The 22,076-nt window shown below is 32.5% G+C and overlaps 3 protein-coding genes across 3 annotated transcripts; 1 reads left to right on the forward strand and 2 right to left on the reverse strand.

The window, feature by feature from the left end:
• Positions 1 to 2,541: 2,541 nt before the first annotated feature.
• Positions 2,542 to 4,213, reverse strand: LOC133683069 (pollen-specific leucine-rich repeat extensin-like protein 1). The gene is made up of 2 exons (XM_062106580.1): positions 3,291 to 4,213; positions 2,542 to 3,148 (listed from the first exon to the last, which is right to left on the reverse strand). The coding sequence occupies exons 1-2, from the start codon at positions 4,189 to 4,191 to the stop codon at positions 2,829 to 2,831; spliced, it is 1,221 nt and encodes a 406-aa protein (XP_061962564.1). The 5' UTR covers positions 4,192 to 4,213; the 3' UTR covers positions 2,542 to 2,828.
• A 2,942-nt stretch (positions 4,214 to 7,155) lies between these two features.
• Positions 7,156 to 8,617, reverse strand: LOC133683068 (proline-rich protein 3-like). Its single transcript, XM_062106579.1, has 2 exons — positions 7,811 to 8,617; positions 7,156 to 7,668 (listed from the first exon to the last, which is right to left on the reverse strand). The coding sequence occupies exons 1-2, from the start codon at positions 8,595 to 8,597 to the stop codon at positions 7,349 to 7,351; spliced, it is 1,107 nt and encodes a 368-aa protein (XP_061962563.1). The 5' UTR covers positions 8,598 to 8,617; the 3' UTR covers positions 7,156 to 7,348.
• Positions 8,618 to 13,038: 4,421 nt separating this feature from the next.
• LOC133681465 (ethylene-responsive transcription factor ERF071-like) lies at positions 13,039 to 14,490 on the forward strand. Its single transcript, XM_062104518.1, has 2 exons — positions 13,039 to 13,466; positions 13,553 to 14,490. The coding sequence occupies exons 1-2, from the start codon at positions 13,292 to 13,294 to the stop codon at positions 14,308 to 14,310; spliced, it is 933 nt and encodes a 310-aa protein (XP_061960502.1). The 5' UTR covers positions 13,039 to 13,291; the 3' UTR covers positions 14,311 to 14,490.
• The last annotated feature ends 7,586 nt before the right edge of the window (positions 14,491 to 22,076 follow it).

Genomic DNA, 22,076 nt, shown 5'->3' on the forward strand with positions numbered 1-22,076 from the left:
TAACCGCCAGCGGAGGCAATCACTGACAATGACAAGAGCAGGAGGAAGGCGGCGGAGGAGGAATGGGTTAGAGCCATTGCAAAGAGGACAGGGATAGAACTGCAGATTGTTGATATGGGACGCTACCATCATCATGGCCTTTTATAGGACTGGTTGCCCGACTGGGTTTCTAATCTGAGAAATAAAATATAGAAAGGAAAGGGGGAGACTAATTGTATGCACAGTAGGAGAGGAGGGGTGAGCAACGTGGTGAGCAATACTGCTGCACCAAGGACACATTGCAATCCAGCATGATGGCTTGAACTTGGACAGTATTATATATATTCGGCATTTTTATTCAGGACGTGCCTTAATTTGCTATATGTCTTGAAATTTGTTTACTTGTAATTAACAGTTTCTTTCTGGATAAAATATAATTCATTGAAAATGACATAAAATAGAGGCCTTTATTTCCTTCATGTGGATCTTGCTTCTTGTTTATTAATTGATTTTTTTCTCAAGATGGACACAGAACCCTTGATGGTCAGATACCGTGGCATATCTTGTTTTGCCTTCTGTGCTAGTTGTCTTACAATACTTTTCTGTCCAAACCATGCAATCATCTGAAGTGATTGTTCTAGTTCAAAACATTTTTTCCTTTTACTATATGAATTCAACCACAAGAATTTAGTTAACCATATGAATAAATTTAATTCATAAGTTTAAACAGTCTATAAAAGAAATTTAAGGGATCATAATAAATAATTATCCCGTGATTATCTTTTTTACCCATTACTCTCCTTTATAGAAAGGCACCAAATAAATTATAATAAGTAACTGAATATATATAAACTAAGATTTCTTCATTAGATATCATGAATAATAATGGTAAGTATTCAATCTCACTATTTTATTTCCACATTATGTTATAGAATATTATTAGGTTATTGGTTTGCATTGCGCTATGGGTGAGATCAATTTTTTTAACATAAATAAATTTTCAAGCATCGCTAATATGTTATAAAAACAATTATTTATTAACTCAAAATACAATGCATATTGAATGATATCTTTTTTAAATATTAATATAACAACATATTGGATGATATTTTTTTTCAAATATTAAGGTTGTGGCATATTGGATAGATTTGTGTTAACTTGATAAATCTGCAATTGGATCATGAGACCGAGATAACCCTATAAAAAGCAAATCAAAATAAATTATGAAAGTCAGTTCCTAATCAATCCAATGTTGAAGGATAAAATTGTAAAAAAAACATATTAAATTAAAAAATGACCGGCATCAACCGGGGTTAACTTGTCAACCCACAACTCTGGTCATGCGATCAAGATAACCCCATATAAAGCAAATAAAAAAAACTATGAAACTTAATTTTCAACTAACTCAATGTTGACGAATAAGATAAGAAAAAGAAATCACTTAAAAAAACAAAAAAAAAATAACTCAAGTCAATATAGGCTAACTTGTTAAACTCATAACGTAGATTATAAGATCGATATAACTTTATAAAAAACAAATAAAAAAAACTATAAAGCTACATTTCCGATAGATCTAATATTAAATTTTCAAATTGAAAAAAAAAGACTAAATACAAGAACCAAGAAACTCCACATAAAACAAATTAAAAAAAATTATGAAACCTAGTTCCTAAATAACCTAATATTTTAGGATGAAAATGAATAAAAAAACTAAATAAAAAATAAGAAGATTGAGTTCTTGGTGGGAGATCTTGAAAAAATATTCAATTAAAAAAATATTTAAAAAATTAATCGAGTTAACCCAAGTCAATATGCCATACCCGTGACCTGATTTATAAAATTAGGATAACCCTATAAAAAAATCAAAAAAAAATTTACAAAGCTCAATTAAAAAAGAATTCTAAAAAATAAATAGAATTAATCTATTAAATTTATCATCCGGATAAAAGTGATGTACATTAATAAAGTCAAGAGACAACTAGATAGATATGATAAGTACTATGGTAGATATGATAAGTCAAGATAAAATCTTGGTACATTTGCTAAGTTCTTAAAAAAGCAAAGCAAACGGGCATAATATACAATGCCAGGGATGCCACAGTAGAATAGAGTTACCTTTGTATTATTATTATTATTATTATTCATTGAAAAACATCGTCAACCTTAAAAATAATCTACTTAAATCCCTCCTCAACTATATAATATTATATTAATATTGTATTTTAACTATTAAAAATCTAAAAGACTTAAAATAAGCCGAGAAGAAATTTAAAGTCTTAAAATACAAAAACCCTTAAATTATATCAAAATTATGTGATAATTAATTTATTATAATATTATCAAAATTTATATATATTTATTTGAAAATCAAGGACATTTATATTCAATAAACATTTAAATTTATTCATTTGTAAATAATTATAAACAACTTATTAAAAAATAGAAAATAAATACTATAAATTAATTTAAACAATAAATTTACGAAGCACATATATGCCAAGTAACTTAGTATTTATAAACGCACACATTGAAATGGAAACATGATAAAACCACAGGACAAAATGCAAAAAAGACGAGTCTTTAACTTATTTTTTTTAAAAAAAAAAATCAATGACCTTGTGGTTCATTAATTAATATTTGGTGATACTGATACATCATTAATCTCTCAAAGAGAAAAGAAAGAAATATCTTAACTGAAGAATGTTTATCACAAAACTCTCCCGATAATGAAACTGATCATCAAGACAAAAGCCCATACAAGTTACAACATGAAGGAAATCAAGCCGTTACAACAGCTTTAAACATTAACGTAAAAAATAGATGAATTGTAGTCATGGAGAGAAGACAATTTAATAACCAGCAGGGGTTGATGTAGGTGCCGTCGAGGTGTAGAAGAAAGTCCTCATGGAGTACAGTTTTATTTTCTTGTCATGGAGAATGTGATAAGCTGAAAGGGGAGCACCGGTAATCCCATAGTTCATATCTGTTGGAACGTTGCAGGTTTTCAATGGAGAGCTTTCAAGGTAAGCCTTGCATTCTGTGAGCTTTAAAGCTGGCAATGTTTTGAAGTAGTAACCCTTTGCATTAGTTGCTTCTGTCAAGCAGGAGAAAGGGACTTTCTTGTAACCATACTGGTCCACAGCGGTACAGGCTATTCTTATCACAGCTCCTACACACACAAAAAATAGTTTTTGTGAGGAAAACATAACGAAAGAATATCATTGATCAGCAGCGTCTGTAAGAATAATAATACAAGCGAAACAAATTATTACATTGAATCCGAGGAAGAATAAAGAGGGTGTAGAAATTACCTTCAATAGGGGTATAGTTAGAGCCTTGTTTGCAGAGGACAAAACCTTCTATGCCGATTGGGCTATACTCATAGTCCAGTTTGTCATTACCTGGTTTTGGTATGTATAACTTTGGTTCCGGGAGATTTGGTTTCTGGGCATACCCATCATGTGGCGTGATAATCTCTGGCTTTGGTGTAGTTGACTTTGGTTGTTCATAAACCTTTTCTTTTGGGTCGACATAACCATGATCGGGTTTCGGTACAGTCATCTTTGGTTTTGGAACATATTCATCATTTGGTTTGGGAACATCTGGTTTTGGGTTGTAACCATAATTTGGCTTGGCAGTGTCTGGTTTGGGTACGATCAACTTTGGTTTCGGGTCATTACCATAGTTGGGTTTTGGCATTGTCAATTTCGGTTTGGGAACTTCTGGTTTTGGGTTGTAACCATAATTTGGCTTGGCAGTGTCTGGTTTGGGTACGATCAACTTTGGTTTCGGGTCATTACCATAGTTGGGTTTTGGCATTGTCAATTTCGGTTTGGGAACTTCTGGTTTTGGGTTGTAACCATAATTTGGCTTGGCAGTGTCTTGTTTGGGAATGGCTGGCTGGCCAAGGTATGGTTTTGAGTCATACCCGTTGTCTGGTTTTGGTTCTGTGAACTTTGGTTTGGGGAGGGTTGGCTTCGGATTGGAGTCGTAATATGGTTTGTGGAGGTCTGGTTTGACAACGTCTGGCTGTGGTTTTGGGTCATAACTATACTTGGGTTTGGAAGTGCCTGGCTTTGATTTTGAGTTGTAAGTATAATTTGGCTTGGCTGTATCTGGCTTTTGGTCATAGCCGTAACCGCCAGCAGAGGCAATGACTGACAATGACAAGAGGAGGAATAAGGTGGCGGAGGAGGAATGGGTTAGAGCCATTGCAAAGAGGACAGGGATAGAACTTTAGATTGTTGATATGGGACGCTACCATCATCATGGCCTTTTATAGGACTGGTTGCCCGACTGGGTTACTAATCTGAGAAATAAAATATAGAAAGGAAAGGGGGAGACTAATTGTATGCACAGTAGGAGAGGAGGGGTGAGCAACGTGGTGAGCAATACTGCTGCACCAAGGACACATTGCAATCCAGCATGATGGCTTGGACTTGGACAGTATTATATATATTCGGCATTTTTATTCAGGACGTGCCTTAATTTGCTATATATCTTGTAATTTGTACACTTGTAATTAACAGTTTCTTTCTGGATAAAATATATATAATTCAATATTTGAATAGACATGATGACTGCTTAGGATATGCTTATTGCTTTATATGGGAAAATAATCCATAACAACCTATCACAATGATCTTTATATTTATTTCTAATAACTAATATTCTTTCAATTGGTATAATAGCCCAATTGAATTCATTTCATTGTTCTAGTCATTAATATTTATGACAAATTATTCTTTCAATTGGTAGCGGAGAGCTCAATTAAAAAAGGACCCGAAAAAAATAAATAGAGTCAATTTACTAAATTTATGATACAGATCATGAGATTCTAATAACTTTATAGAAAAGAAATAAAAAAAAATTAGAAAGCTCAAAATTCAACCAACCCAATATTAAAGAATAAAATAAAAAAATAGAAAGAGCAATCAAAAAAATTGACCTGAGTTAAATCGAGTTAATCTATTAAACTCGCGATTTGAGTCATGAGTTCAAGATAAATTCATAAAAAGTAAATAAAAAAAATAATGAAGCCTAACTTCTAACAGATAAAATGTTGAAGGTTGAAATCAAGAAAAAGAGAAAAAGAGAAAACTAAACCTATAAGACTAATATATAACCCAATATAAAAACATAAAATATAAAGCATAATTTACAAAACATCTTAATGTTAAAGGATAAAAAAAACTAAATAAAAAAATTGAGTTGTTAAATTATGAAATTAAAAACACATAAACAAAATATATAAAAATTATTATGGTGAATAATATTCTATGAGTGTGGCTACCACAGAATTCATTTTATTGTTCCAGTCATTAATATTCATGACATAATGTATTCTTTCAATTGGTAGTGGAGCGTGGTTCTTGCTATATATATATATATATATTAAGAACATAGAAAAATATGGGTAGTAGAGAAAGGTGAATTGTGAAGTCTATTAGGAGTAGCCATAATATCCTAAGTTTTTTTTTTTATGATCACATTAAAGTTTACTTAATAAAAGAGTTAGATAATATTGTTGATTAATCTTGCACTGTGAGATTTTTTAGTGTAATTGTCGCCAAAGTGACCTAGATTGCTAAACCTTATAGATATAATTAAATCAAATAAAAGATTACTCATAAATTATGATCTTAAAGACAACGATATTATATATTCTTCAAAGGTCTATTAATTTAGAATTATAAAATTCTATATTATAGACTTAAGCTTCATTGTCAGAATGTTTTTTGAAGTTTTAGCCTTAATCCCCACTGTGTTGCAATCATATACTTCAAGTATTTTGGTACGGGCAAGTCTGATTAACACTTTGGATTTGGACTTTTCACTTTTGACGAATAAAACCCAAGCTATTACCGATGACAATACTGATGAACAAGTCTTTGAAATGAAAGCCGGAGAGAGGTCAAATATGCTTAGTTTGACGTTAATGAGGATAATTCCGGCGAACAACATCAAAACCTCTCAATTATAGATGAAAAATCCCAAGGAATTTATGAATTCAGTGAAGGATCAGTTGACAAGTCACTAGCAAGCCCTTTTATAGAAGAATTAACTACCATGCATGAAGTATGATGGTACTAGAGGAGTTCAACATCATATTCTCGACAAGGCAGATAAAGTTGCATAGCTAAATGCTTTAAGAATGCATGTAAATGATAGTTTTCTGTTTCAATTCATTCTGAATTCACTTCCTTCTCAGTTTGGTCCGTTCAAAATTAATCACAACACCAATAATGAAGGATCAATGAAGCATAAGTAATTAAATTGATAAACATGTGTATTTAAGTGCAAGTATGTTTAAAACATGAAAGAAACATACAACATTGCTAGTACCTCAAAGTTAGTAAGAAGGGAATGGAAAACAAATCCCACCAAATTAAAGAAACAAAATGCACCTAGAAAATTAAGTTAATGAGAAATAAAAAGATAATTTTACTATCAAATGTTATTTTTATAATAAGAAAGGACATGTAAAAATGGACTACAACAAACAATATAAAGCTTGGTTTGAAAAGAAATGTAATAAAATTTCTTTTACTTGTTATGAATCAAATCTTGCTTAAGTTCCTTCTAATAAATAAAAAACCCAAACATTTTTACCTTTGTATTATTATTATTATTATTATTATTATTATTATTATTATTATTATTATTCATTGAAAAACATCGTCAACCTTAAAAATAATCTACTTAAATCCCTCCTCAACTATATAATATTATATTAATATTGTATTTTAACTATTAAAAATCTAAAAGACTTAAAATAAGCCGAGAAGAAATTTAAAGTCTTAAAATACAAAAACCCTTAAATTATATCAAAATTATGTGATAATTAATTTATTATAATATTATCAAAATTTATATATAATTATTTGAAAATCAAGGACATTTATATTCAATAAACATTTAAATTTATTCATTTGTAAATAATTCTAAACAACTTATTAAAAAATAGAAAATAAATACTATAAATTAATTTAAACAATAAATTTACGAAGCACATGCCAAGTAACTTAGTATTTATAAACGCACACATTGAAATGGAAACATGATAAAACCAGAGGACAAAATGCAAAAAAGACGAGTCTTTAACTTATTTTTTAAAAAAAAAAAACCAATGACCTTGTGGTTCATTAATTAATATTTGGTGATACTGATACATCATTAATCTCTCAAAGAGAAAAGAAAGAAATATCTTAACTGAAGAATGTTTATCACAAAACTCTCTCGATAATGAAACTGATCATCAAGACAAAAAGCCCATACAAGTTACAACATGAAGGAAATCAAGCCGTTACAACAGCTTTAAACATTAACGTAAAAAATAGATGAATTGTAGTCATGGAGAGAAGACAATTTAATAACCAGCAGGGGTTGATGTAGGTGCCGTCGAGGTGTAGAAGAAAGTCCTCATGGAGTACAGTTTTATTTTCTTGTCATGGAGAATGTGATAAGCTGAAAGGGGAGCACCCGTAATCCCATAGTTCATATCTGTTGGAACGTTGCAGGTTTTCAATGGAGAGCTTTCAAGGTAAGCCTTGCATTCTGTGAGCTTTAAAGCTGGCAATGTTTTGAAGTAGTAGCCCTTTGCATTAGTTGCTTCTGTCAAGCAGGAGAAAGGGACTTTCTTGTAACCATACTGGTCCACAGCAGTACAGGCTATTCTTATCACAGCTCCTACACACACAAAAAATAGTTTTTGTGAGGAAAACATAACGAAAGAATATCATTGATCAGCAGCATCTGTAAGAATAATAATACAAGCGAAACAAATTATTACATTGAATCCGAGGAAGAATAAAGAGGGTGTAGAAATTACCTTCAATAGGGGTATAGTTAGAGCCTTGTTTGCAGAGGACAAAACCTTCTATGCCGATTGGGCTATACTCATAGTCATAGTCCAGTTTGTCATTACGTGGTTTTGGTATGTATAACTTTGGTTCCGGGAGATTTGGTTTCTGGGCATACCCATCATGTGGCGTGATAATCTCTGGCTTTGGTGTAGTTGACTTTGGTTGTTCATAAACCTTTTCTTTTGGGTCGACATAACCATGATCGGGTTTCGGTACAGTCATCTTTGGTTTTGGAACATATTCATCATTTGGTTTGGGAACATCTGGTTTTGGGTTGTAACCATAATTTGGCTTGGCAGTGTCTGGTTTGGGTACGATCAACTTTGGTTTCGGGTCATTACCATAGTTGGGTTTTGGCATTGTCAATTTCGGTTTGGGAACTTCTGGTTTTGGGTTGTAACCATAATTTGGCTTGGCAGTGTCTTGTTTGGGGATGGTTGGCTGGCCAAGGTATGGTTTTGAGTCATACCCGTTGTCTGGTTTTGGTTCTGTGAACTTTGGTTTGGGGAGGGTTGGCTTCGGATTGGAGTCGTAATATGGTTTGTGGAGGTCTGGTTTGACAACGTCTGGCTGTGGTTTTGGGTCATAACTATACTTGGGTTTGGAAGTGTCTGGCTTTGATTTTGAGTTGTAAGTATAATTTGGCTTGGCTGTATCTGGCTTTTGGTCATAGCCGTAACCGCCAGCAGAGGCAATGACTGACAATGACAAGAGGAGGAATAAGGTGGCGGAGGAGGAATGGGTTAGAGCCATTGCAAAGACGACAGGGATAGAACTTTAGATTGTTGATATGGGACGCTACCATCATCATGCCCTTTTATAGGACTGGTTGCCCGACTGGGTTACTAATCTGAGAAATAAAATATAGAAAGGAAAGGGAGACTAATTGTATGCACAGTAGGAGAGGAGGGGTGAGCAACGTGGTGAGCAATACTGCTGCACCCAGGACACATTGCAATCCAGCATGATGGCTTGGACTTGGACAGTATTATATTCGGCATTTTTATTCAGGACGTGCCTTAATTTGCTATATATCTTGAAATTTGTATACTTGTAATTAACAGTTAATTTCTGGATAAAATACAATTCAATATTTGAATAGACATGACAGCTTAGGATATGCTTATTGCTTTATATGGGAAAATAACAAATAGAATCTTCCTTTAGATAGGCTAATAAAAGAGATCATTAAATGAATGTGCAAAAGGACCTAAACAAAGACTAAAGTAATTCTTACAGAGAATGAATATTTGGAAATAACTTCAATCCTTCTGTATGCATGAAGTGTTATTATTTATAGGTTAAGCTTTTGCACATATATTCTATACATGGTATACATTTTGAATTTTGAAACACAGTAACATTGCACGAGGTACAGCTATGGAAACTACTTTCAGCTTTTAATGTTATCTTCTGGAGATATGATTGAGTTTTCATTTGCATGATTCTTGGATGAAATAAATGTCGATTGAGTGGATTCTTCTTGCTGAATTTGTGCGTGATCTGTGACAGCATGCCATCACTTGCTATGTTTGTTGCAACATACTAGTCGGTGCGGTGACTAGTGGAATGGTTCCTACTAACAGATAATCCAGGGACGTTGAGCTAAGCAATGACAATGGAAGAATATTGAATGTAGATTAGAGTAGAGAAGACGAAGAAGAAGAGGAGGAGAAATCAAGTGAGAGAGAAAACATCTGGTGCCTCATTCATTCATTCTGTTTTTGCATAATCCAAATTCTATTACAAAACCAGCCTTTTAAGAAGAGCTACAATATTCTAGGCTCTTTCTCCTACAACACGTGTACTTAAAACAACTGTAAATAACTAAATTAACTAACATCAAAACGTTGCGTTGGACAATAAGTAACCTGCTGCGTTTTGTAGAGTCACAGTAAACTATCTTTGATTCAAGAGTACCAGCTGAGCTACGTGGATTTCCCTCCTATCAATTTCAATTCATAACATTTTTCCCCTTCATTTTCAGCCTATTCCTCGAGGTCAAATTATGGAAACCCGAGATTAAAGTCCTCAGCAAACTCCCAAGTGGCATCAGCAGGAGATTGACTCTTCCAATGATTGAAGATCTGAGTTGCAGCTCGATTTCCTCGCTTTACCAATCTTCGTTCCAAAATCGCCCAAGTGTTATATAGACAAACCAAATATTGCTGGTAGGTCTATGCTGGAATAAAATGTTCTTTCAACGATGATGGTAATAAAGTTATATTGATTATTTAAGAAGGTTTGGATTTTAATGAAGATGATGATGGTGCTAGTTTGGCTTCTGGACATGGTGGAACTATAATTGTGGATATCGGTAAGGATGACAGAAATTATGGTACTAATTCTTTTTTTTTTAAATTAATGTGGGTGTTTAGGTTATCTTACGCACACCTCGACGAATTTTATAGGCTCTGAAGTTAACGACTATATAAATCTCCAGTGACCCTGAGGTTTGTGAAATTCGAACTGGTGATTTTTAGGAAAGCAAACTTAGAACCTAACCAGTTAAGTTGCACTCCTCAGAGTTATTAATTATTATAATAGGGTGTTGGTAATTATAATAAAATTGTAGGTAGTTCAAATTATAATACAGGAAGTGAGGAATATGAGAAAGATTACTAAGATATGGATTCTAGTAAAGATGACAAGGATTATATTATTTCAAATGAGAAGGATTTAATTCTTGAATATAAATGAAGATGAATGGATTGATAATTTATAAAAAGATGCTTGTTTTGGTCAAATATTGGATGGTGCAACAGACTTAGAAAATTAATAAAAGTTAAGCAATGATAAAGATAATGTTGAAGATGGTGAAACTTCTAGTAGTAGTTATGAAGGCAATGGGGATGAAAGTGGAAGGGATGGAAAGAAAAAGAAAATGATGATTGTTGATCCTACATTTCACTTTAAGGATAAAATATTTAAAGTAGCTGTTGAAGAATCAATTAAGTTTATTAAATGTTAGGTTTTCAATAATATCTCTCACTTTAGAAATGTTCTTATAGAATATAAATTGAAACATGGATACCATCTAAAAAGGTACAATAATTAGAAGGAAAATATTGGAGCTAAATGCATGGGTAACAATTATATATGGCAAATTTATGCTTTTTTTGCTTTCTAGTAGCAAATATTTCATGATTAAAAATACATTAAAATAGCGGTTGCGGTTCAAATTGTTTTTCACTTAAAAATATATTAAAATAATATTTTTTTTATCTTTTTAAAATTATTTTTTAGATCAATATATCAAAACGATATGAAAATATTAAAAAAAATTAGCAAAAAAAAATTAAATTTTGAGGAAACGTGGTTCCAATCGCGTTTCCAAACACGACCAAGTCTTTGTCAGACTAGCATAGTTGTATTAGGCCCAGAAATGTAAAACCAGTTAATTCTACTTGGACAGTAAAGAAGTTCCTTTCAATTACTAATGCAAACTAAAGCATATACGGTGAAACACTTGATATAATATTGGATGATAAGTTTAAGATTAAAATGAAGAGCTAATGCAGCTTTGAAGAGCTAGGAATAAGGATAAAAATTTCATGGAAAAAAGTCATGATGAGGAGTTGTATAAAAAACTGCAGGTATATCTAGCTTTTGAAATAGTATATCCTAGGGTCTGGTGTGTCTATAGACCCTAACTACAACTCTGAAATGTATTCATCTATAAAATTTAAAGGGTGTCTGAAATGTATTCACCAGTGAAAATTAGGATTGTGTCTTTGGCAGTTGATATAAAAACTTTTGGTAAAATCCAAGTTCATAAATTGTGAATACTTACTGTTAGATGATGGTTTATGGAGTTTTTTTGGCAGTTTATTGAAGAAGTTAAAGAATTAATGACAGTTTATTGAGAAGAGATTTTGGGAGTTTAGGTTGCAATTATGTTTCTGGAGATTTTTTGATGAATTTGGTGGTTTTTATGCACTTAAATGGTTGGTGTTCGTGGTAGAATGTGTGTTTTAAAGAGAAGAAAATTGTGTGTTTATGGCATGGTACACTAATTTTGAGTTTTGTGGCGTCGCTAATTCAGATTAAATGCTTTCACTGGCATTATTATAGTTGGTGGTTAAACTCTCCCTGGTCGGACCAGAGTTGAGGTTAAACGATTTCTGGAAGAAAAAAAAAGAGACTTATTGTGTAAATGATGTTGGATGGTGAAGGCTACCCTGTATCTGATAACTTTCTCTCCCGCGTTCAGAAATTAAAAAAATAATAATAAATAAATAAATATTTGCACCAATAATTGAAATTCCAAAAACCATAGGGGCTACAAAAGAAAAAAGAAAGAAAATAAATGGACTAAAAAGTACTTCTTCATGAATTTGAGTTTGGACATGAGACTTCTCTTCATTTTACATTTTGGTCCTCTTGTTCTGGAATGTTTCTTTCCTCAACAAATATTTTGAAATTAATTATTAATTTGGACATAGAAAACAACAATTAAAAAATATATATATGTTAAAAGCCTCATTCTTTAAGTATATATTAAAATTGTAATTGTAATGTAATAGATAAGAATTCGAATAATTTTTCTTTACACTCTCTTTTCCCTTTTCTTTTTACCAAAGAGAACACAGTCAAATAATATTTACTTCTCCCTTCCATGACTATTAAGCTTTTCTCTTTCTTTTTATTTTTTTTATTCCAGGAACAATTTCTAGTCTTTAATTTGTTGATGAGTTAATTTCATTTTATGGTTTTTATCCATTTCTATCTAAATATTTGTTCTCAATCAATCATATCCCTGACATTTCAATAATTTATCAATTAGATCCTTTCATCTATCTTCATTAGCTTGAAATAATTATTTCTAATATTTTTGCATTTCAAAAATATTTAAAAAAAATAAAAAGAATATATTTTTATTTTAAATGTTTTCATATCATTTTAACGTATTAATATTAAAAAAATAAAAATATATATTATATTAATATATTTTTAAATAAAAATCAATTTAAAAAACAAACGAAATACTAAAATAACAAAACCGAAATCCTAGAAAAGAACAAAAGTCGCGAAGCTTAATTAATTAATTAATTAACTAACTAAGTGCAATGACTCCTTTCTCCTCCCTCTGTCTGTGAAGGAATCACCTTGTCCTTGGCTTTTTTAGATATTTCTTATTTCCTTCATTACGGCTTTCAGGACCTTGAAAGATAAGCCTCGAATTTAACCAGAATTGACGTCCACGAAAGACCCAAGCAAAATAGGAAGGCGATGCTGGTGGAAAGAAAGTTCCAAAGCCTCTCCACTTGTTCGTACTGCTGTCACCCACCCACCTCACGCTACATATAATCCTTCCATTTTAGAACCCTTCTCTTAAAATCCTATTCGAAGTCGTCTTCATTACTCCCTCTTCCGTTGTCCACTTTCCTTTACTATCAACAGATTTCTCTTATTATTTCTTTATTTTTTTATCTAATTGAAGAAAGATGTGTGGCGGTGCTATTTTGGCTCGCCTCATCCCTCGTAACCCTGGCCACCGCGTCGCGGCTTCTGAGTTCTGGCCCAACTCATCCTTCAATAAACCCAGTCCCTTCGACACCTATCCGAGTCCTCTCCGCAATCAGGAGCCATTCACTCTCAAACGAGCCCAGCCCACTTCAGGTACCAGTTTCTCTCATTTCATTTCTTGTTAAATTTGTTTTTTTTTTTTAAAGTTGATTTTGAATGTGGAATTTATGCAAAAACAGGGGATCATGAACAAGTGGAGAAGCCGAATGCCAAGAGGCAGAGGAAGAATCTATACAGAGGTATAAGGCAACGACCTTGGGGTAAATGGGCAGCTGAGATTCGTGACCCAAGAAAAGGAGTCCGCGTTTGGCTCGGTACATTTAACACGGCTGAGGAAGCAGCTCGAGCCTACGACAGAGAGGCTCGCAAGATTCGCGGCAAGAAAGCCAAAGTCAATTTTCCTAACGAAGATGACCATTACTACACGTCCCAAAACTCGAACACCAAGCCTTTCCTGTACCAAGCCCCCACTTGTCATTTCTCAAAAGGTTATGATTCTGGGAACGTTTATGATGCATATCAGATCGAAACCTTCCATTCAAATGGTTTAATTAACGAACCAATTGTTAGTTCTGGGGAGGATGATTCTAGGTCAGGTTCAGAGGAGGTGACAGGACTGTTGGGCTGTAATCAGAATGTGGAGAGCAATAATTATTTGGGTCAAGTGAAGGTGGAAGAGGAGAAACTGGAGGAGAAGAGAGTGATGAACAAGGAGGTCGTGGTGGTGGATTTGGAAACTGGGGAGGAAGAAAGCGAGGTGCAGAAGCTGACTGAGGAGTTAATGGCGTATGAGAATTTCATGAAGTTTTATCAGATTCCGTATCTGGATGGGCAATCAACGGCACCAAATGGGACAACCCAGGAAAGCCTTGTGGGTAATCTTTGGAGCTTTTTTGATGATGGTGTTGATGCTCCTGTCACTTCTGCACCTCTGTAATGGCGACGGCGCAGTATCTTGCTGGTTTTGTAGATTGGGAAATTGATGATTAATTATGGTTTTTAAGGATTGTGTTGTTTTAATTAAGAGGAATTGAACTTCTTGAGTTCGCTGTCAAAATGTAATTTTTACAAGTTAACTGTCATCTGATGAAATTTCTATCCGTCAATTTCGTGTTTATGTTATGAATCTCAGTTCTGTTTCAAACCCTTCCATTGTATCAATTGTACTCCAATCATTCTAACACGCATTCAAGTTTTTACTGTGACATAAGATTATTCTAATGTAAATCCTATGATTCTCTTTTTATTTAGACTTAAAAAGGAGTTTTAATTTGATGATCCAATCAGTTTAGATCAATAATAATGTTAACGGAACAAGGACTAGTTGAATCCGCATAATTCAGGTGAAAGATTTTAATTCATTTACAATTTTACTAAAATAATTGGACAGTACAAAAAAATAAACATATATAGCACATGTGCATACGTGATGTGCGCGCGTTACTTTACTGCTATAATATGAGCCGTTACTTTACTGTGGTAATATATTAAAATAATATTTTTTTATATATATTTTTAACATAAAACATGATTTGACATTGGCGTTTCCAAACATTTACCTAATTATTATATCAACAATGATGGAGTCATATGCTGAGGCAAATTTGAGGACCCTCTGACAAGCTCCGAGCGCCACAAAATATTTTGAAACCGTGAGCATCTGCTGACTTGCACAGTGCACACCTCCGCCATTCCCCTCGACACAAGCAAGGTGGTCTGGGATGAATAATTCGTAAAATTCCCTTCTAAATTCCATGATGTTATGGTTTAGATATGAGATATTATTTGTTTTTATGTTTTAAAAGGGTTTTTGAAAAAACCTTCAAAAAACAAATACCAGGAAATGAATACTTAAATAATTAGTGCAAGTGCTCGGAAAGCAGGGGTCAAAGGGGAGGTTGAGGTTGGGGAAGTCAAACGCGGTGAAGTGGCAGCTGGAAGCGAGACAAAGCCAACACAAAATTTGGAACTTCCAGCTGCGCTGATGGTTTTGGATTGCTTTCTTCGTTGGTCAACTAAGAGTGTGACAGTGGGCGCCCCTTGCTTATGCTGCCTCGTAAACTTGTACTCCTTTTATTCCTCTCTTCGTACGAAGAACCAACGCAGTACAAGCTCCCACCGCAAATGTACTCTTCGCTCCGCAAATTGCCCACGTGTTAGCCTTGAATGATGTGACCCTTTCGTGTCACGTAGAATATTCTTAATTCAAAATATATTAATTCTGTTTCATTAAGTTATCTATAATTACAGAAAAGACAAGCACATTAACAAAAAGCGTGTCAGATTATTGACTGAACTAGCTGCTGCGAATACTTGTGTATAACTAAGTTGTTGCAAAACCAAACAAAAAAAATAATAATAAAGAATCCGAAAGGCAGATGACGAAAAACTCCTGAAAGAAAAATAAATGAGAGTGCAAAAGCAATGCTCAGCAAGGTTATCAAGAATGTTTTTTAAAAATATAATATAAATTTAAATTGTAAAATTATAAAATTATAAGTAATTGTGTTTGACTAATTATATATTGAAAATTCTAGTTAAAAAATTAAATTACATTAAAATCTAATAAAATGAGTCAATAATTTTATAATGATCTAAATAAAATAAAAGAGATAGATAATATAAATTAATAACATAGAAAAATAAAAAGTCTCAGAATAAAATTACTCAATACAAAAAAATCACTGAATTGTAATAAATACATGTGAAACTAGTGACAACTTGGTTGTTCCCATTACAATAAGTCCTAAAAGATCTCTTTTGGGTTGCAAGCTAATAAATTTAAACTAATAATTAACTAATATAAATTTAATAATAAAATAAACTCTTAAACAATATCTAATACGCTAGAAAAAAATTCAAATTAAAAATAATTATTTAAAAATAAATAAAATAAAATAATAAAAAAGTTTTTATGTTAAAATTCTTTCATGTAGCTCGAATCTCTAATTTTCGCATATTCTTGACATATTTGAGTTTTGATTTCAAACAAATCGTTCTCTACCATCTGGATGAATTACGGGTCCTACAATATATGGTTGGAAAGCTTCATATGTCTAGTTTTTAGCCCAACTTCAATCGCAGCAAAATTCTACTGATAGCTCTAGATATGTCCCAAACAGTATACAAAGGTTTAGGTTGACATACTTGACAAGATTCGTTTACTAACTTTGACCCTCTAAAATATTATTTTCCCGAACTCCATATGACCTGAAAATTTACCAAAATATATTTTCATGTGTCTAATATTTCCCTGTAAAATTTCAGTTCTATCCAATGTATGGTTTGAAAGATATGCTCAATCCTTTCAAAACTGGTCAGCAAATATTTTAAGGTCAAATTTGAACCTGACTTGATTTATATCACAAATTTAGTAAACTCGAAAAATCAAACAGATTTTACCGATTTTATTGATTTTGCACGAGTTAAGTTTGATTTTACTAGTTTTTAAGTTTTAGTTTGATTTAGTATGTTAGATACATGTTGATTCATAAAATCATATGATTTTATGAGTTAACTAGTGATTTTAATAACAATGATGTTTAGCACTAATAGTCGTATAGACACATTCCTTTAAGCGACTCGTAATTTCCTTCCACTTAATCCTTATTCGGTGAAAAACATATAATAACACATGTTTCACAATTTTAATGGTGAAGTCTAAAATTTAAAATGTTTGTCTTTTTTCTTTTTGATTTTCATCATTTTATATTAAAATTTAAATCTTACTTAACATGATATATAAAGTGTAATTTTTAAAATTAAAAAGATTATTGAAGTAAATTTTCTTTTCAAAATTAGAGAACGAGCAATACCTAAAAAATAGTTAGATAAAATTTAATTTTGCTTACCAATGTTGTCTTAATTTCATATATAAGTTAATAATGTGTTTCAATTAGATTTCATAATTTCTTATGATATATATGATAACAAGATTAAGTTAAAAATAAATATGATAAAAAAATTTTGTTGTTGCTTCTCCCACACTTTCCTACTAGCATATCATAAGAATATGGAGAAACAAAATTATTTGGGGCCTAATTCTAGTTAATCGAAACATTCCTTATACCTAGTGTTGGCTGGTTAGTAGTAATTTCATTTGAATTTTAGGTAAAAATAATAATAATAATGGACAGAGGGTAATTTAGGTTTTCGCTAAGTGATCAGTTTTCCTCTAATCATCCAATCGTGTCAGTGTAAAATCAGACGATAAAAATTTTAATTTGTATGGGGGTGGGTTTTAATCAATATTTACTAGGTTTGATGTTTGTGCTTTACCGTAGAATAAACTATTTTTTATATAAAAAATAATTTTAAAATTTTAAAATTAAATAAAAAAATTAATCTTTATAAATTTTTAATCATGTTAATTAAGATCAAGTTAATCTAAAATACCCCATCAAATCCATGATTTAGATAAAATGATTGGAAGAACACTCTAAACCTTAGTCCTTGTGATAGATGCTTAATTAAGAGATTCTTTGGATTGAGGCTACTTCGTTCAATAATTCTTTGTGCGTTTTGTTACTTTTGTCAGAAATTCTGATCATGATGCAACCCTCGGCGACGAGATCTACCGGTTGCAGATATACGATGACGGAACGGTGATAAAGTGCGATTGCGATCTTCTTTCTCTAAAGAGAAGCCTGTTAGTGGTGGTTACTAGACCTATTTTGTTTAGAGACTCTGAGGGGGACCAGCTGTGAAATCAGATACGGTCCTGTAGGAAGGCCCATCTCATGGAGTTATTGGGCCTATATTTAATAGGCCTAGTTAGTCTAATTTAAATGACAACAGAGTAAAGTCCCTAGTAAGCGAGCAAATGTTTAGTTGAGAAGGGAAAGGAAAAAAATTTCGTTCTTTTTTCTTTTTCTTCTTCTTTAACTATCCAGCTGGGTTTAAATCAAGTTTAGTTTGAGTTATTAAGAACTCATTTGTGTTAAATGAGTTTTATTGAGTCGAAATCTTGGCCGATTTAACTATAAATCTTGCTCGGATTTCGAATAATTAATTTACTAGATCCACCCGTACACGAATTTAACAGATATGAAAAGTTTATTAAACATGTTAATTCTTTTACATAAACATAAATTGCATTATAAGAACTCTTTATAAATCTTATTTTTATTCGAGAGAAAATAGCACAATTTTATATAATAATTTATATTATATTATTACTCATTTACATTATTAGCTATATTACTTGATACATCTAAAATAATTGGGTGTCAACTCACCTCCTTCATGGTTCATATAAATAGTGAAAGAGATTGTCTTTTATTTATTTATTTTTTATTTATTTATTTTTATTTTTTAATATTTGCTTGATTCTAAATTTTTCTTCATAAATTATTCTGATTGGCTCTTTATGAAGTTATTGTAGTCTCAAATAAATGCCATGGCATTTGGTGCATGCTCAATTATATGAGCGTTTATTTTTTTTATTATGTAATCATGTAAAAAAAAATGGTTTTTTTAAAAAAAATATTAAGCTCGGCAGAGTTCATAATCTAGATCAAGGACTTTATGGGTTAACTTTCGAATCTCAAGTCAATTCAATATGTTGTCATCTCAATATTAAAAAAAAATCATCTTAATTTTTTTAAGTCAAAGAGATTCAAACCATTCAACAATTCAAGAACAACTTGTTCATTCACAACACATATTGTGCTCCCCTCTCCACACACTTTTCACTTGCTCCTTACATTATTTCTCTTCATTGTATATTATTTTATCATCCTATATATATATATTAACAGAGGGACTTGTTTTTGTTGGAACAACCAAGCCTATAGATAAAATCTATATCCAAACCCACACACTTCAATCCAAGATGCAATGATCGAAAACTCAATTTGATTCCAGCCTGTCTTGGATTGTTAAATACTTAATTGAACACGCATCTCAATGTATTTTTTAATTTTTAAGAATTTGTGCGCTGCTCACTGGTACACGCACACCTTCACACATATAAATTATTTATGCAAGCACAAGAGCACCACCACATGGGCACCTCCGCGCATAAAAATTCTTTATGCATAGTAGAAATACCAACCTCTTCACTAATGATATAATAAGCACTACAAACCAATGACATGTATCAATCTCTTCATTAATAGTATTTATTTTCTCCACTCACTACGAGGTCGTTTTGCATCATTCACCGTGAGACACTTGCAGCTCCATACAACATAAGGTATTTGCAACACTACTCCTAATAAGATAAGTGTGACCAAGGTCTATAAATAGCTTTAGTAAACTAGGTAAGCCAGAGAGATTCAAACCATTCAACAATTCAAGAACAACTTGTTCATTCACAACACATATTGTGCTCCCCTCTCCACACATTTTTCAGTTGCTCCTTACATTATTTCTTTTTTTTGTACATTAATTTATCATCTTACATATATCAACAGAGGGACTTGTTTTTGTTGGAACAACCAAGTTTATAGACAAAATCTATATCCAAACCCAATCCAAGATGCGATGATCGAAAACTCAATCTGATTTTGAAGTTTTCACAACTTCACCAATAATAAATTTTATTGTCCATATGTTATAAGAAAAATGTTTACCGTTTCAACCGTCGAGTGAAATGTTTATTTTAATCTTTAAATTTAGGATATTCTTGTATATTAAAATCAATATTTTTCTCAATTAGATTTTAAACATACTATTCACACTCGAATTGATATATTGAGAAAAAGGATACAAACAATATAAAAAGCAAACCCATCTTGCGAATCGGGCTAGGTGAACAAAAAATGAGACAAGTTGTATCAGGTAACGAATTTAGACCCGACAACCTATATACATGTACCAGGAAAGAACTAAAAGAACCGTGCATGATAAATAAATTAAACGGATGCCCCGAAATTCTCACCGCATAGGCACAAAGGGCACGTGCTGTAAATAACTGTAAGAACAATGATGAGAATTTAGGTAGATGGTGAATCTGTCGGCAATCATACATATCGGTTTTGAATCTTTTGATACTCTATTTTCACAAAGCAAGGAGGTAGCGAACCATATATGATCCCCTTTTACTGATGTACCCTCGTAAAACCTTGGAAGGAAATTGTCATGTCGGCCAATCCTATTCAATCTGATGGTTGTTGAAGTGTCATGCATGACAGCAATCCACGACTATTTGCCTGCCTGTGTGGCGGTGTATAACTAGAGCCTGAAAAGAGCGAGCAGGTAAAATCATCCTTTTCAGTACACTACAGATAAAACGTGCAGATCAACACATTATTCCGTGCATGTACCCAGGTTAAATCATTGGATGTTGATCTCAGTTCATCTTATCAATACATAATCATGCAGCTAACCATGCTTATCTTTAACATTAATTAGACGGAGCCCACGCAGTTTGACATGTTTTGCTTATTAATTAGACTCTGTATGAATGGGCACGGCGACGTCAAAACAATTGCATCTATTGACCAATAATTGTGGTTGGATTATGAATTGTGTTCATTCAATAGAAATCCACACAGTTAAGATAGAAGATTGGACAGTCGGTTAGTTCTTTGTCAATTGTCAGCCCATGAGACGTGTATGTGGTAAGAAACAGTCCGATGATGTTCAAATCAACTGCAATATATATATTTATATACTCAGTAGGGATGAATGCAGCTAGATTACATATGTTGACCCGTGATCGAAGGTAAGAGGCGTAAATTTAACAATATATGCCTGCGTTCTACTGAGTCATCAAATCAGAAAGGAAAAAAATCAACAATTGTAGTTGCTTTCTGATCCTAAAAAGGATTACTTATCCTGCAAGTATCAAAATTAAAATCATTATAAGATTTTTGAGATATTGGTTCGGATAACAAATGAGTTTGTTCGAGAACGAATTACAGCTGAGGCCATCTAGATTCGAGCCAGCAGTCGATCCATGCAAAATCTCTTTCTTCGATTCACAATTGGATATCGAAAAAATAATGAGAATATAATGATCATTGATCAATAACGGAGCACATTAAGGAGCAAATATTCTAATGCACATGTTTATCTTCCCTCGTGTTAATTCCTGCTAACAAGTTCAAAGCTATCTATGTTTTCTTGTTTCTTTGTTAATAATTAGTGAGCTTAAATCCTTGCTGTGTGAAATGGGTAAATCATGGGTGGGTTGTCGTCAGCGAGACATTACTACGTACCAAGTGATGAGATCCATGCATGGACCTGGGTGAAGCCTACAAGGGCGGAGGCTATGGGATTTTTTCACGAGGAGACAGACTCAGAGGGAGATTCATAACGTGTAGCACAAGCTGCCACGCCGTTCTTTTACCACTGCGAAAGCGGCGCACCCTCCCGGGGTCAAAGTTGAAGGTTTCTGTCCACCTCTTCACTACGGTTCTTTTTCCTTCTTTTTTTTTTTTTATAATAATAGTTATTACTAGTTACTAGTAAACGAAAAGATGTGAGTATTTCACTCTCCATGCTCTCACATTTTCTAATTATTCGTTATTTTTTTTACTTTGCTTCTTAATTAACTTTATTTCTTTTCAATTTTATACACTTAAAAAAAATGGGGTGTTTTACTCTATATTCACCTCATGTTCATCCTCTCACATTAAAGTTCATAGCTACTTTATTCCTTCTACTTTTCCTTTTATTTTTTTGGTTTTCATTTCAGTTCACAGTATAATATTCTAGAGCTTTAAGTTCTTATTATTGGAGGAACTTGAGATTGTT

This window comes from Populus nigra, chromosome 2, assembly GCF_951802175.1.
Source record: "Populus nigra chromosome 2, ddPopNigr1.1, whole genome shotgun sequence".
In the NCBI taxonomy this organism is placed as follows: Eukaryota; Viridiplantae; Streptophyta; class Magnoliopsida; order Malpighiales; family Salicaceae; genus Populus; species Populus nigra.

What these genes read in the sequence shown, in the direction of transcription:
- LOC133683069 (XM_062106580.1), bottom strand. Translation starts at nt 4,191, where the DNA reads ATGGCTCTAACCCATTCCTCCTCCGCCACCTTATTCCTCCTCTTGTCA. An exon ending in TAACTATACCCCTATTGAAG is followed by an intron (nt 3,149 to 3,290) that starts GTAATTTCTACA and finishes TTGTGTGTGTAG; the next exon opens with GAGCTGTGATAAGAATAGCC.
- LOC133681465 (XM_062104518.1), top strand. Translation starts at nt 13,292, where the DNA reads ATGTGTGGCGGTGCTATTTTGGCTCGCCTCATCCCTCGTAACCCTGGC. An exon ending in ACGAGCCCAGCCCACTTCAG is followed by an intron (nt 13,467 to 13,552) that starts GTACCAGTTTCT and finishes ATGCAAAAACAG; the next exon opens with GGGATCATGAACAAGTGGAG.
- LOC133683068 (XM_062106579.1), bottom strand. Translation starts at nt 8,597, where the DNA reads ATGGCTCTAACCCATTCCTCCTCCGCCACCTTATTCCTCCTCTTGTCA. An exon ending in TAACTATACCCCTATTGAAG is followed by an intron (nt 7,669 to 7,810) that starts GTAATTTCTACA and finishes TTGTGTGTGTAG; the next exon opens with GAGCTGTGATAAGAATAGCC.